General features: G+C 39.0%; 1 protein-coding gene across 24 annotated transcripts in view; it reads left to right on the top strand.

The window, feature by feature from the left end:
* Positions 1-13,959, top strand: part of DTNA (dystrobrevin alpha) — a 340,345-nt gene that overhangs the window by 274,945 nt on the left and 51,441 nt on the right. For 11 of the 24 annotated variants that reach the window (XM_081801399.1, XM_081801400.1, XM_081801398.1 and 8 more), the window contains 4 exons: positions 2,341-2,424; positions 4,120-4,209; positions 12,127-12,204; positions 12,770-12,862. In XM_081801399.1, the coding sequence (XP_081657525.1) occupies positions 2,341-2,424; positions 4,120-4,209; positions 12,127-12,204; positions 12,770-12,862 (345 nt within the window). Of the gene's footprint in view, positions 1-2,340; positions 2,425-3,755; positions 4,045-4,119; positions 4,210-12,126; positions 12,205-12,769; positions 12,863-13,959 lie in introns of those variants that run through there. The other 13 variants (XM_081801409.1, XM_081801412.1, XM_081801419.1 and 10 more) reach the window with 6 other exon arrangements.

Raw genomic sequence — 13,959 nt, 5'->3', positions numbered from 1 at the left:
CACGAGGCTAGTTTAAAACTAATTCTGCCTTAAGCTGAATATTTTCCATTCACAAGACGAATGCCAATTTTTTTTTAAGATTTTATTTATTTATTTAACAGAGAGAGAGAGCGAGAGAAGGAACACAAGCAGGTGGAGTGGGAGAGGGAGAAACAGGCTTCCCGCCGAGCAGGGTGCCCGACGCGGGGCTCGATCCCAGGACCCCGGTATCATGACCTGAGCCCAAGGCAGACGCGTAACCGACTGAGCCACCCAGGCACCCCCAAATGCCAATTTTATGAAACTGTCCTCTGTGAAGGTCTTGTCCACAAGGAAAACTTTGCACTAGATCCCTGCGACTTTATCTTATGGAGCTATTTCTTTCTCATAAGAATAAATCTGTTTAAAATTCCCAATGTGACCTAGTTATTAGATAAAATAACTTCCCATTTGATGATGGAGACAATAGGAACCACAGTCCCTTTGAAAGCCACCATTTGGTGCCAAGGTTAGTCATTCTGTGTCCCAAGTTCAACATTTCCAAGATGAACCTTAAACATGAAGCCATTTACTAAGAAACTGCAATTTCACCTTTGCGGTGACCAGGTTCTATAGAGTAAATTTACCAGGCTAATTAAAAAGCATTCCAAGTCCACTTGTTTTCTCATTTCCTAGAGCTAGAGCACGATGGGAAAGTTAAAAAAGACAAAAGAAAACCAGAAATGTTGGTCAAGTTGATTGTTTCAACTTGTTGTAAAGTTAAAATGAAGATATTTCATTCTTCTTACTGTTTTAAAATCTGATTTACCTAACTTTTCAAAATTCACAGAGGACATTTGTATAAAATTAGCATCCTGCTTATACAGTGAAAGTGTTGTGCTCAAGGCAGAATTAGTTTTATTTTTTAAAAGATTTTATTTATTAATTTGACAGAGACACAGCGAGAGAGGGAACACAAGCAGGGGGAGTGGGGGAGGGAGAAGCAGGCCTCCCGCTGAGCAGGGAGCCTGCGGAATTAGTTTTAAACTAGCCTCATGTGTCAAAGACACATCCTAGGTAAGTAATGCAAAACACTCAGCTAGTTTTCAGAATGTCAGCTGATATGTTTAGAGTAGATGAAATAGTGAAGCTGCTGTTTCAACCTCACCCATCAAATAATGTCTGCAAAAATCTTAGAACACTGTTTAGCACCAAGTACTAGGAACCAAAAGTTTCGGTGAATTTTTGCATAGAGTGCTGACATTTTAAACCCTGTATAGCATCATTTCCAGTCTCATAAACACACTGGGATAAAGAAGTCTACCTTTTTCTCAGGATCTCTGCATTGTGGAATCCAAAACCAACTTTGGTTCCCTAAGGTAGAAACTAAAGTATTAAAGCTTTGTCTCTTGATCAAGCGAACACAACCAGATTCTGTAGGCTACTGTGATTAATATCTGGTGTTCAAAAATTCTGCACCGTCAAACTCAAATATAGAACTATAGTGAGACCAAAATTTCCTCTGACTCAAAATGATGCCGTCTCATTATCCGTATTCTGAACTCTCAATCCCATCTCATGGAACATATTCCAGTGAACCTAAAATAAGACTAAAAACCACTTGGAGATGAGATAGGAGTCTTAGCTCTATCATTTTGCCTGAACTAAGACATTAACGATAGGGACAGGATGACAGGCTAAAATGAAAAATACGACTGGGAATGACAGACCCCATGCAGTTGGGGTTTGAGGCCATGCACAATTCTGAGAAATACTGAACCCTATTTTCTTTCTCTCATCATATGAAAAGTTTATGTGATGCCTTGCACTATGTGCCCTATTATATGGAACATCCAGATAATAGACATTCAGTAAATCCTGTGGTGCCTGATTGCATCTTTGCATAGAACAAAGAGCAAATCAGGCCCGATATGATTTTGCAACTGGCTCCTTCCAGACGGGGTGTATTGAGAAAGAGCCATTGTCATGCGGAGTACAGGAGAAGTTTCTGAAACCTCTGCTTTCCAAGAGGATGTAGATGCTGCTTATCAACAATTTTTCAGAGGTTCTCCTTTTAGAAGACAGTGGACCTGGGGCTGCCTCAAAGTCCTTGCTCGATTCAAGAATATAACTCAAGGAAACACCAAGGCTCAAAGCTCATGGATAAACATTCCTGTGGTGCCCAGAGGTTTTCCTCCTAATGTTTACTGGACATTCCACATTTTTAAGGAAATGTAACTTCCCAAAACACTTAAAGAATTTCATTGCAAAATATAAAATGTTGTGTTGATCCCAGCCCCTTTCCTGGAAAGGTGGTGGATAGTTTTTTACTTGTGACTTCTGTTTGTTTTAACTTTCCACCCACACTGTACTTCGTTTTAGGCCGCCCAGACCTGTAACCAGCATGAATGACACCCTCTTCTCCCACTCAGTCCCCTCCTCAGGAAGTCCTTTTATTACCAGGAGGTAAGTTCCAATCTTATTATGAAATAAGCCCTCTCCTTGATAATGACCCCTAATTCTGTGTTAGGAAAAATATTCTAATGCAAGCCAGGTGTGGAAGATTATTGTTAGAAACTAGTCTGTAAATATCTGTCACAGGTTTTCACTTTCATTCATTTGGATGCTTTTGACGATGGCTGGGATGGCTTTTGGGATGAGTGTCACTTCTGGAAACTTGCATTTACAGTCTCCTCACAGTAAGAATGTGGGGTATGTTTAAGTTTTATGACCGACACACCTGTATTCTATGTCGTTGAGAAAGTCACCTTCATAGCACTTGGAATGGAGAGAATTGGAATTTCAAGATGCAATGGAAAATTATTAGGTACATTCTGAGACAGTTTATAATCTCCTCTCATAATGTGGTGAGTTCTGGAGTTCCTGAGGCTAGAGGCTGAAGACCAAACTTGGAAGAATAGTTTCCATATAAGTGATTTCAGGGATAATAAGAAGAACTTCTTAAAAAGGGGTACGTGTCTCCTATTTTTACACAAAGATCCACGCCCATGTGAGCAAAGAACAGGTGAAGCAAATAATTCTATTAGAGCTAGCTTGATAAATATGCAGGGTCAAGAGGTGCTCCAAATTGTTTGATCAAATCTCGCAGATAAAGTACTAGGGGCTTATTTTATAAATATACGGAGAAGGCTCACAGGAAAGCAGAAACAAAGGTAAGGAAAATTAGAGTGAGTAATGAACGTAAGATTTCAAATGCCTTTCAGCAGGAAAAAAACAAACAACAACCTCATGTTTCATAAAGGGAACATAATCAGTCTTTTCCCCCAGAGAGGTTTCTGAGGTACCAATTTCACTGTAATATCCTGGTACATTCAAGTGAGGATTTACACACAATGAGACTCAGAATGCTGCTGATTTTTTTTCCCTGAGTTCCTGTATTTGCCCATCAGCAAGAACGTGAGATGAAGATGTTCCCCGTAATTGTAATTAGCATAACAAATAAGATGTAGCAGTTCATGGTGTTGCCTCCCTAAAAATTAAGCAAATCTATAACAAGTGGAAATGAGGCAAAACTGAACTGCAGAACATCCAGAGTGAAATAACATGTTCTAGGCCCTCAGTATGTTCCTTTTAGCACTCCTTCGCAAAGCCACCAGCAGATTCAACCATCTTTTCTACCGTAAAGTCTAGAAGGGACATGGGGCCGTACCTCTATCTGGGGAAGATTTGGCACGATGTTAAGAAAGATGTGCTTTTATTAGGAGACCCTGCATTCTGCAAATGTCAAAGCAGAGATAGACCCCATCCTTACTGAAGGTCGTTTTATATCATTTCAGCTCGGACGGTGCTTATGGTGGCTGCGTCTAGATGGATAACATGGCTTCCTCTACTCTAAAATATTCCTATAATACTTTGAGCTGTTCTGGTTCCTCCAGGGTGCGTGGTACCCATTAACCCAAACTATGATCATTTCCCTTTTTCTCCCATTTTCAGTCCTTTTGGAATGTTCTCTGTGAAACACAGATACATTGTTTAAAGTTTGCGGTCCTTGCTATCTATCACCATGGAGGTTAGCCTCTGGTTTCTGTTTTAAGGGTGCTGTTCAATAAAGCTGTGTACCCTGAACATCTTTCCTCTCTGCGTGGGCCTTGCTCTGTCCATGGAAGGTTCTAATGAGGTCTCATTGTTTGCATCCCTCAGGTTACCTGAGGGGATAAGTGCATCCAGCCCTGGGGCTGAGGAGCATTCACTCATAAAGCTGTATGTAAATCAGCTTGACCACAGCCCACGGTCAGTATCCCAGCTCTGAAGCACTAACTCTAGTTCCTAGTGCCATAGCTAGACTGCTAGTCGTCCTGCTCCATCACTAAAATCCTCTTCGAGTATGTCTCAGTAGAGATACTGTCATCTTCTGGGGCTTCATGAGATTCCGTTGAGCATGTTCAACCCGAGCTGGACTTCAGCTCTTTCCTCTCTTTTCCACTTCTGATCTTGACTTCACGGCCTCATAGCAGTATATATGAGATACATATATATGAAGAGTACCAAGCTGGATCTTCTTCTTTAGAGGAGTCTCTGCTTTTGTACAGTCTGCAAGACCCCACATGGTGATTTCTTAGATTCTTGAATCAAAGAGCCTCTTGGAGTGATTGATCTTTAGCACTAACAGGGTAAGGCCAGGACAAGGTCCCATGGCTGGACCACATTGTGGTAAAGGACTTGAGAATTTAGGCCTTACTGTCCCACTGGACCTGGGCCACATTTCCCGCAGGTAAGGCAGTCTGATTCCTATTACAGGAGCAATTTCAAAACCAATTCCACGCTCTCAGTGCTTACTTTCTCTCACTTGATGATGCTGGTGGTGACCCACTGTTTATTTCTTAACCATGTCCATACACAGAGGTTAATGGAAACCCATCATGCCAAATGCAGGCATAAATTAAGAGTCCTGTTCTTCCTACTACTGGAACTGAACCAAAGAAATATGACCTAGAGCTTTGCCCTCCATTCCTGCCCAATCCCAACTGCCCTTTTTAAAAATCTGATAAAACCAGGGTGCCTGGGTGGCTCAGTCAGTTAAGCATCTGCCTTCGACTCAGGTCATGATCTCAGGGTCCTGGGAGTGAGCCCTGCCCTGGCTCCCTGCTCAGCAGGGAGTCTGCTTCTCCCTCTCCCTCTCCCGCTCCCCCTCCCCCTCCCCTTGCAGGGAGTCTGCTTCTCCCTTTCCCCCCTCCCCCTGCTCATGCTCTCTCGCTCTCTCTCTCTCAAATAAATAAAATCTGTTTAAAAAATTAAAAAAATAAAAATAAAAATCTGGGAAACCGAAAACCTAAACAAGGCAAGCATGGTGCTGGTCAGTGTTAATTAAGGCAGCATTAAGAAAGTAGGGAGGTTTGGCATACCGATATTTTATTTAGCTTGAGTTTTGGGTCTTCTGTATTGTGAGAGATCTTGGAAAGATAAAGCGAAATGAGAATGAATTGAAATCACCACTCCAGAATCCTTGATACAAACTCCTGGCATTACTCACCTAGAGTCCTTTACAAGCATACCACTTTGATCTTCAAAAGGCACTAGGGAATATCTTTGAAGTCCTTTGACACCCTAGCAATCTACCTTACACAGATTTACGAGTGTATAGCTCTGGTTACCACCACCGTCTGTCGCAGCCCTGTTCTTATTTCCATTTCTAGCTATGTACTTGATTCACCTTTCCCTTACTTAAAAGAAAAGAGGGAATTCTCAAAGGCACCCTCCCTTAAACTTTGGAAGTCTTCATGCGTGTGTGTGTGCGTGTGTGTGCAATTAGGTACAATATGGGTCCACACAATTTGTGGACTAATTCACTTCACTCATTTTTGTGATCATAACTATATCCTTAAACCTAGATTATTTTCTTATAAATGCACAAATTTACAGGGGAAAAATGCTGGAACAATGGAAGTCTCTCATCACCACTGGGAAAAGAGCTCCAAGGGCCACGTACGTTGTGGCGGCAACATTATCTACGCTTATGAAAGATTGACTATCATTACTACAAAGAGTATTGCAAGGGCTGACCCAAAAGACCCTCCTCCCCTTCACCGCCCTCAGCATCGTGCCCCTGCCTATCTTTGTTGGCATGGTGCCCCCTTTGTAAAATCTTAATTATCTTGATGAAACCCTTGCATCATTTATGTGAGAAAATTAACCAGTCCTATCCCATGTCACATAAGGCCCTTTAATTATAGCCAACATCTTCATTACCACAATAAGGACATTGTAAAAGTTTGAATGGCTACTTTCTTTACCCCCGATTTTAGAACCATCTCTTGAAGGTTCACAGATACTTTCACAAATGGAACCTCTAGAGTAGTAACTACTCACAAAAGGAATCACTGTGGCTATTATATATAGCACTTAGCCAGATCTTCTCACTCTCCCAAATGTCAGAAAATTGCTTATGATTCATAGAGTGTGTCGAACACAGTCTAATGGGCTGTTTTCTGGTTTGTCACAGTGCCATCTGGTTAATGGCTAATACTATATTCAACTTAGTAGCGCACATGGGGAAGGCACATCACTCACCCCAAATACTCCCCAAATCCTGATTCTTCCCACCACAGCAACATGGTGAGATTTTTATTGGTTGACTGGTTGGTCGGTTGGTTGATTGGTTTGGGTTTTCAACCACAGAAAAGGTAATTCATTGTATCTTTTTCAGTTTTTTTCAAACACTTGCTTACCCAAAGATTATTTACCTAACAACCCTAGTTTTTTAATCAGACTTAAAACATTCAAACTAGATTTTAAGCATTTGTGCATTGGTAATCAAAAGCAAATAGAAATGAAATTGAGGCACTGAATTCAACCTTGGCTTCTGAAAACCAACGTTTTTCCATGGTTAATTTCTTCTAAGATTAAAAACCATCCTTTCTAGTCAGGAAAACAGATGAATTAACACCATAAAATAGATGAACTTATAAATCAACCACCGTGAAGATTTCTTCACTCTTTTCACACTTTCTGGTCATGTTGTGTGAAATTTCATGAAATTTGAAATAGTCTTTTCAGTTAATTCTTTATTCCGTGTAGCCCCAGAGCTCCACTAATACGTTAGTTTTTTCCAAACCTGAATTCAACTGGTCTTCACACTCCATTCTATTTCCTATACTGAAATATTAGTGCATAATTAAAACTCCAGTCACCTCTCTTCTTCACTTCAGTAACTTTTATTCACTTGCTAGAGTTGCTTTAGTTCTTCTCTGTGTATGCCCTATACCCAGCAAACTTTTCTAGATGCTCTCTTGACAAAAATGCAATTGACACAGCTTAGTGATATCTGGGGGACAACATAGTAAATGTAGTGAATCAAATATGACCTAAGAATTCTTATTATTTCCTCCGCAGTACCTGCTTGAAAGATAGTTCAGCTTTCATGCCAGCCTGAATTGATGACAACTAATTTTCCCACTGAAACACTGAGCTGTTTTTTATGCTTGTTTGCTGATTTGCATGTGGCAGATAGTTTATGTTTCAGATCTCAGATATTGAAAACTAGAAAAGGAAAGAAAAACAGAATTTTTCCAGAAATTATCTCAACTTGTGGACATTTTTTATTGTTTTCAAATTAGTTAAATTAGTTTAGTGACCTTGTTACTAGCCTGAGTTAATCATAGTGAGAAGCAATTAAGTAAAAAACAGCTTTATTGAGATATAATTGATATATAATTCAATGAATATATTTAAAATAAGTGTGCAGTTCAAGAGGTTTTGACATATATAAACAATATGTCGTACATACTTATATATACACATGTAAATGAACATATAATATGTTCATATATATTATGAACATATACTTTCATAAGTGTGAATATACACACATACATACATGTATGGCTGTACACATATATATGTGTGTATGTGTGTTTACATACATACATGAGAAGCAAAATTTTATTCACAATTAACAGTTAGTTACTTAAGAAGGGAGCCAACTTTACAAGTCATCCTTTACCAGTTCAAACACCACACAAGTTTATCAATTATTTAAAAATTAGTAAAAATGAAAATATGTTTTTAATTTGCCATTTGAATGTCATTTTCCGTTTAACCATGATGATAATAACTATTTTACGTTACAAAAGTTGTTTATATAATACTGTTGCTCTGTGAGACTGCATCCAGGACTTTTATTTAAATCCTTTATTTTCATGTTTAATAAAAGAAAAAAAAATATTTGACCAGAGCTAATACAGTAACACAGCATAAGCAAGAATGGCTTTTAAAACTATATTTCAGATTTCAGCAACAATCCAGGGAGCATTTGTGCATGATTTTGTTACCTTAGAACACCCCAAAAATGTAATTTACGCTTAAGCAAAAAACTCGACAGGGGTGGCTGGGTGGCTCAGTCATTAAGCGCCTACCTTCAGCTCAGGTCATGATCCCAAGGTCCTGGGATCGAGCCCCACATCGGGCTCCCTGCTCAGCAGGAAGCCTGTTTCTCCCTCTCCCCCTGCTTGTGTTCCCTCTCTCGCTGTGTCTCTGTCAAATAAATAAATAAAATCTTAAAAAAAAAAAAAAAAACTCAACATTAGTTGTCACCCTTCAAAACCAAGGGTGAATTTTAAATAAATAAATATGAGACATTTTGAAATTGCTCTACCATTCCAGAACCCATTGTATCAATGTGTGTGTGTGTGTGTGTTTGTGTGTGTGTGTGTGTATGTGAAAAAAATCTGGGAAAAGGCTGTTTCTCTTTATATAAAGTTGCTCTTTTCCAGAGATCTCAAAAGGAATTGGTGAGAACATAGAGAATTTTTTTAGGAAAAAAAATCTAAAGGAATATTTCCCGCCTCTTTTCTTTCAACCAAACACATCAACTTCAAATTGACGTTGTCATCCCCTCCAGGGTATGATGGTCCCCACGCCCATTCATGTTAGTATGTGTGCAAGGGAATAAAGTTATACAATGGCAAGTACCTGGTAGGGGAAAAAAAACAATAAGAAAAAGAAATATGTGTACACACAATTTTAGAGATGGTGACCCTGCTTTTCCTTGGGACTCAGATTAGAAAAGATTTATCACACATGGTCAAGAGGAGCCCCAGGTAGTTCCCTGCTTCAGAGGATAAAAGGAAGAATGCATTTTGATTTGAGAACAGGGCATGTGGAAGAATGGGAGGCTTCTATAGCTGGGGTTACGTGCCAACCATTGTTGCATTCTGGAACACGGACTTTCCAGAAGCATTGCTTCTTGGGAAGAATGGAGGTGCCCATGTGTCTGATCCCAAAGCCCACAATGAATTGGAAATACGCCCCAACTTCTCTACACAAATGGCCAAGCTACCACGTGAAAATTTAAACATCTAGTGTATTCTATAAAGTATCGTGATGTATGTTGCTTTGAAGAAATGATAATGAACTACGTATCGTTACTATCTTCACAACAACTGGGGAGAAAAGGTTTTCAATTTGTTTTCCTTCTTTGAGCTCCTGGGGAGGTGCAAAAGAAAATCTAGTGAAGATACTTCACATGAAAAGTCTTTATAGACCCAAGTTTAAAGTGAAAACTGCCTCCCCTGTCAACTCTGTAAGTTCTTGATCTATTTCATTTTGATCCTCTCTTGTGTTCATCATGAACTTGGCTTCCTCTATACATGGTCATATTTTTGGCTTCCCAGAAATAAATGATGAGGAGAAGAATTTGAGACTAGTTCTAGGAAGTCCAGAAACTATGTGGACACTGCGTACCAAAAGTCAGACATGCTCTTGGCACTAGATACTAAGAGCTGTAGCAAAATGAAGTAAATAGTGTATTTCCACAAATTCACAGAAGCAGAGAGTGTAATTTCCATATTTTCTAAGAACTGGTTTTCCCAAGAACTCATGTGGGAGGCAGACGGAACATAAAAGAACTTAAATGATTTCTTCAAACCAACATTGGCATTTCATTTGTTGAAAATGACAACAAGATGAAAAGAGATGTGTACGGATAGAATGTCTGCTCCTCTTCCCTCTGAAGGAGGAAAGGATTTGGGAAGAAGAAGGAAGAAAAAAGAAGAGAAGAGGGAAGACAGGCAAATGGAGTAGAGGAAGGAAAGAGGGGGCCCAAAGAATTGGGAGAAAAAGTATAAGGCCACCAAAGGAGAATCTGGGCCTCTGTTCCCTTCCTGAAACCAGCAGGACTCCTCCTGTGGCCAAGATGCAAGATGCCTTCCTGGGACTTTACTGACACATCACCTTCCTCCTCCAAGACTTCTCAGGCATAATTGGTAGCGAACACATCCTCCCAGTTGAGCCTCGTGTGTTTCTTTTCTCTGCTAGTCCTTTCTTTCTTCCTGTGCATTCAGCACCAGAGGTTGTACCCGCACAATTATTAAGCTTTTGATTTAAGGAACCACCACAATTTTGGGGATTCAAGGGGCAAAATGCATAACAAGGCAAGGAAATAGTTAAGTTTGGAGGGAAGAATCATTGAAATTTCACACCGTGTTTTGAGTGGTTTTGCAGGGATCTGAAATCAATTATATAGTAGGTACATCTATCTTGAGTTAAAAAGAAAAAAAAGTTGGGAAGGGTGGTAATTGGGCAGCAGAGAGACTCTAATTACTGGATAATGAACACAGAGGGATATGCTTCAGAAGACAAGGTTTGGTATGCTGTTTTGGTGGGATGATAGGAAAATACCAACTATGATGGCTTAAGGTGGTGATTTCGTCCTGATGGACAACTTCATCATCTTAGAAGGTGAAGATCAGTATGCTGAAAAAACTCATTATGTTCATCAAGAAGTTAAATTCTCCTTGAACACTAATCATTTCACTGTTAAAGTCAATTACATTTATGTGCAGTTGTACTCTTTAAGTAATAGGTTCATTCCTGAAAAGCTAAGTGAGGTCGTACATTCAACAAACACGAGTGCTACTCTCTACTAGACACTTTCTTTATAAATCAGATTTGATTTTAAGTTTGCCAGAGACCTCACTACTTAAGTATTATCTCATAGTATATAAAATTATAAAACAAGAATTTTAGTTACAATGTGCATAATTCTAAAGTGATATTGGTTTTCACATTGGTATTTTCTTTGTACTTCATGGTCTAAAAGAGTGGTACTTTGTAGTAAATCTTTAAAACTTGTAGTTGAAGTTTTATTTAAGATTTTAACTACTTTATAAGCCATCTTAACACAAACATATATTTAGAACTTGTTGAAAAGTTGGGAAAGTTTGTGGTAAAACCTCATACTTTCAACCCCAGAAATTAAAGATTTGGTCATCAAACAAAGTCAGACAGTTAATTTTTGTATTCTCCATGAAAAGGGTGGGAGGTTGGTCCACTGGTGTTAGAGGGCAAATTCTTAACCTACAAAGGAGTAGGCTCCCTTTCAGCATGTTACATGTACAATTGTATTACTAAGGATCAATACCATATTTCTCAATGAAGCATGCTTAGTAGATCCTGGGTGACTTTCACTTGGCCACACTTTATTAATTATTATTTCTATTTCTATTTGTCATTTGATAAAACCACACTTTAAACTTTTTAAAACTATCATTTAAATTACTAAATGAGTGTTCCTCATAATGAACCTAAAATGGTAAGAATTTGCTATATTGATAGGCCTCTATTCACCAGTTATAGACACAGGGAATATGAATATATATTTATAAGGCTCAAAGGTTTATTTCTGTGTTTCTCTGAAAGCTTTCTTTGCAGCTTCTCAGCATGGGTAAGGTGACTTGTGCCTGGAGTAGTAAAGCACTTCTAATATGACTGCAGTCTCTAGGTAATTTTCAAGTCTCTATTCAACTCAGAAAGTTGGAAAATATAGGGAAGGCTGGAGAAGTATACTTTTTGAGTAGGATCTGAAGGTTGGCAGCACTTAGTGAACTATTGGGCCGTTTACATGATAGTCCGTAATGAATGTTGAATGAATTTTCATTATGTCCAGGCATATGCAATCTATTTGTTAAGCAAATAGCGAGGTCAAATCGGGGATCATGGAAGCTTGTGTAATTACAGTTATGGTTCTCAGGCCAGGTTTCTAGTCCTAGTTCAACTCTGTGGAAATCTGAAAACATCTGGAACCTTTCAAAATAACAAGAGAGCTGTCCAAATGGAGCTTGGATCTAGACTTGGGAGTTTCTGTAGCCAGTTCTATTCTTGAATGCATTGCTGTGTTTACGCTCTTCTTGGCTTTCCCATCTTATTAACTAGCTCTCCTCCCAAGGACAGTGAAGTAGAGCAGAACAAACTGCTGGCTAGGGCTGCTCCAGCTTTTCTGAAGGGCAAAGGGTAAGTTAAAGCCAGAGTGTACTGAATCCTGAATTAACTAAACTAAAAATGGAGATTTCTTGTGTCAAAAATGCTTTATGTTTGAAAGACCATCTTTGATTTAGTAGAAGCAGCTCTATTATAACCCCACTAACAGCACCATGTAGTTCTTTGGAGTAGACACATCTGTGTTACTCACTTTCTCTGATTTCCTTTTTTTTTTTTCTTTAGTGACTAAACTTTAGATTTGATTTTCCAAAGGATACTTACTCTTTGCTTGCAACCCAATCAATGTGTTTACTGTACAGATGAATTTCTTGGCTGTAGTGGCTTGAAGAATGCAAATCTGTTTCCTTAAAAGCTAATTTACCTAAATGGAAATCTTTATTTTTTTAAACTAGTGAAATGGAACTGTGTATTTCAATGCTTGGATTTTGTTTGGATTTTTTGTAGAACATCACTTACATTTCCTCTACCTGCTTGGTTTTCTAAATGCCTTTTTTATCACAAACTCACTCCTACTCACTCTGTTTATTTCTGTTCGCCTCTCCTACCAACACCCTTTCTTCCTCCTGCCCCGTTTCAGGATACAATACAGCCTGAATGTGGCAGACAGGCTAGCTGATGAACATGTTCTCATCGGGTTGTATGTCAACAGGCTCCGGAACAACCCATCATGGTTAGTGCAGGTTTGGCTGCTTGACTGTCCTTAGGGAGGGTAACAGTCTGATCCCTTGACAAGAAGTCTCCGTGAAGGACAAGTGGATGCTACAGTGTCACTAAGTCATTTTGAACTGATTCAGTTATGACGTCTTTCATGATGTTAGTTTGGATACTTCCCATTCATGTACCATAGAATTCATCACAGCTAAAGGGAAAACTTGTGTAAGTGGATACCATGCTAAATATTAGCCTTCAGTGGATGCAGGGCTCTGGGTCCCACCGGTCAGTTCCATGTTACATGTGCCATGTCGAATTACCACACAATAGTGATGCAGGAACTTGTCTTATTCCAAGGTCATGGATGTCTCTGCTGATTTGGAGGACAGTGCTCTATTAGTTTAAGATAGAAGTGAAAAGAGGAAAAGTGATGGGATGGGATCATACCATGGAAATCCTTTCCTTAATGATAACAATGGGAGAAACTATCTTTCAACTCTTCTCGGACTTACCAATATTTCTGGAGAGCCATCCTCTTAAAGCCTGCTTTCAAGTCCCATAATATGGAAAGCTTACTTCCAGATGTGTTAAATGTATGAATTCACATAGCCCTGCATATTTGGATAAAGGCATTCATAAAGTTTTTCTCTATTTTAATTGTGACCTAGGAGATTCCTAGGTTGAAGTTACTTGGTTTTGATAATAAATGTACATTTGCAATTTGAATGAAAATAAGGGGACAGACTATGTATTTATCATATGTTTCAGTCTAGTTTAGACTCCTGTGTTTACAAATGTGTTTAGCAAACCAGTTCCTTAGAAATATTTGAATTTTGCTTAATAACTCTTTCTCTGAACTAAGGGCTGATGGATTTTTTTTTTTTTTGTCATTATAAATATTAAGTGAACCAATGGGTTAAATTGCCTTTAAAATAGCTGGCCTCTTTCCTCTACTGTTTCACAAAAAGCATCCCTGAAACGTGATGGCCACTTCTCAGTCCTCATCTCCTTCATCACTTGGTATTGTTAGCTACTTCTTTGTTTCTAGAACTCTCCTCCCTGGACTGTTTCTGCTCCTGATGCCTAGAACTATTCTTACAAAATTAGTACATGAGA

The sequence above is a fragment of the Leptonychotes weddellii genome, chromosome 13 (genome assembly GCF_054177405.1).
Source record: "Leptonychotes weddellii isolate Sample4059 chromosome 13, ASM5417740v2, whole genome shotgun sequence".
NCBI lineage: Eukaryota > Metazoa > Chordata > Mammalia > Carnivora > Phocidae > Leptonychotes > Leptonychotes weddellii.
The sequence above is the reverse complement of the archived record's forward strand: the minus strand, read 5'-3'. Positions and strand labels throughout refer to the sequence as shown.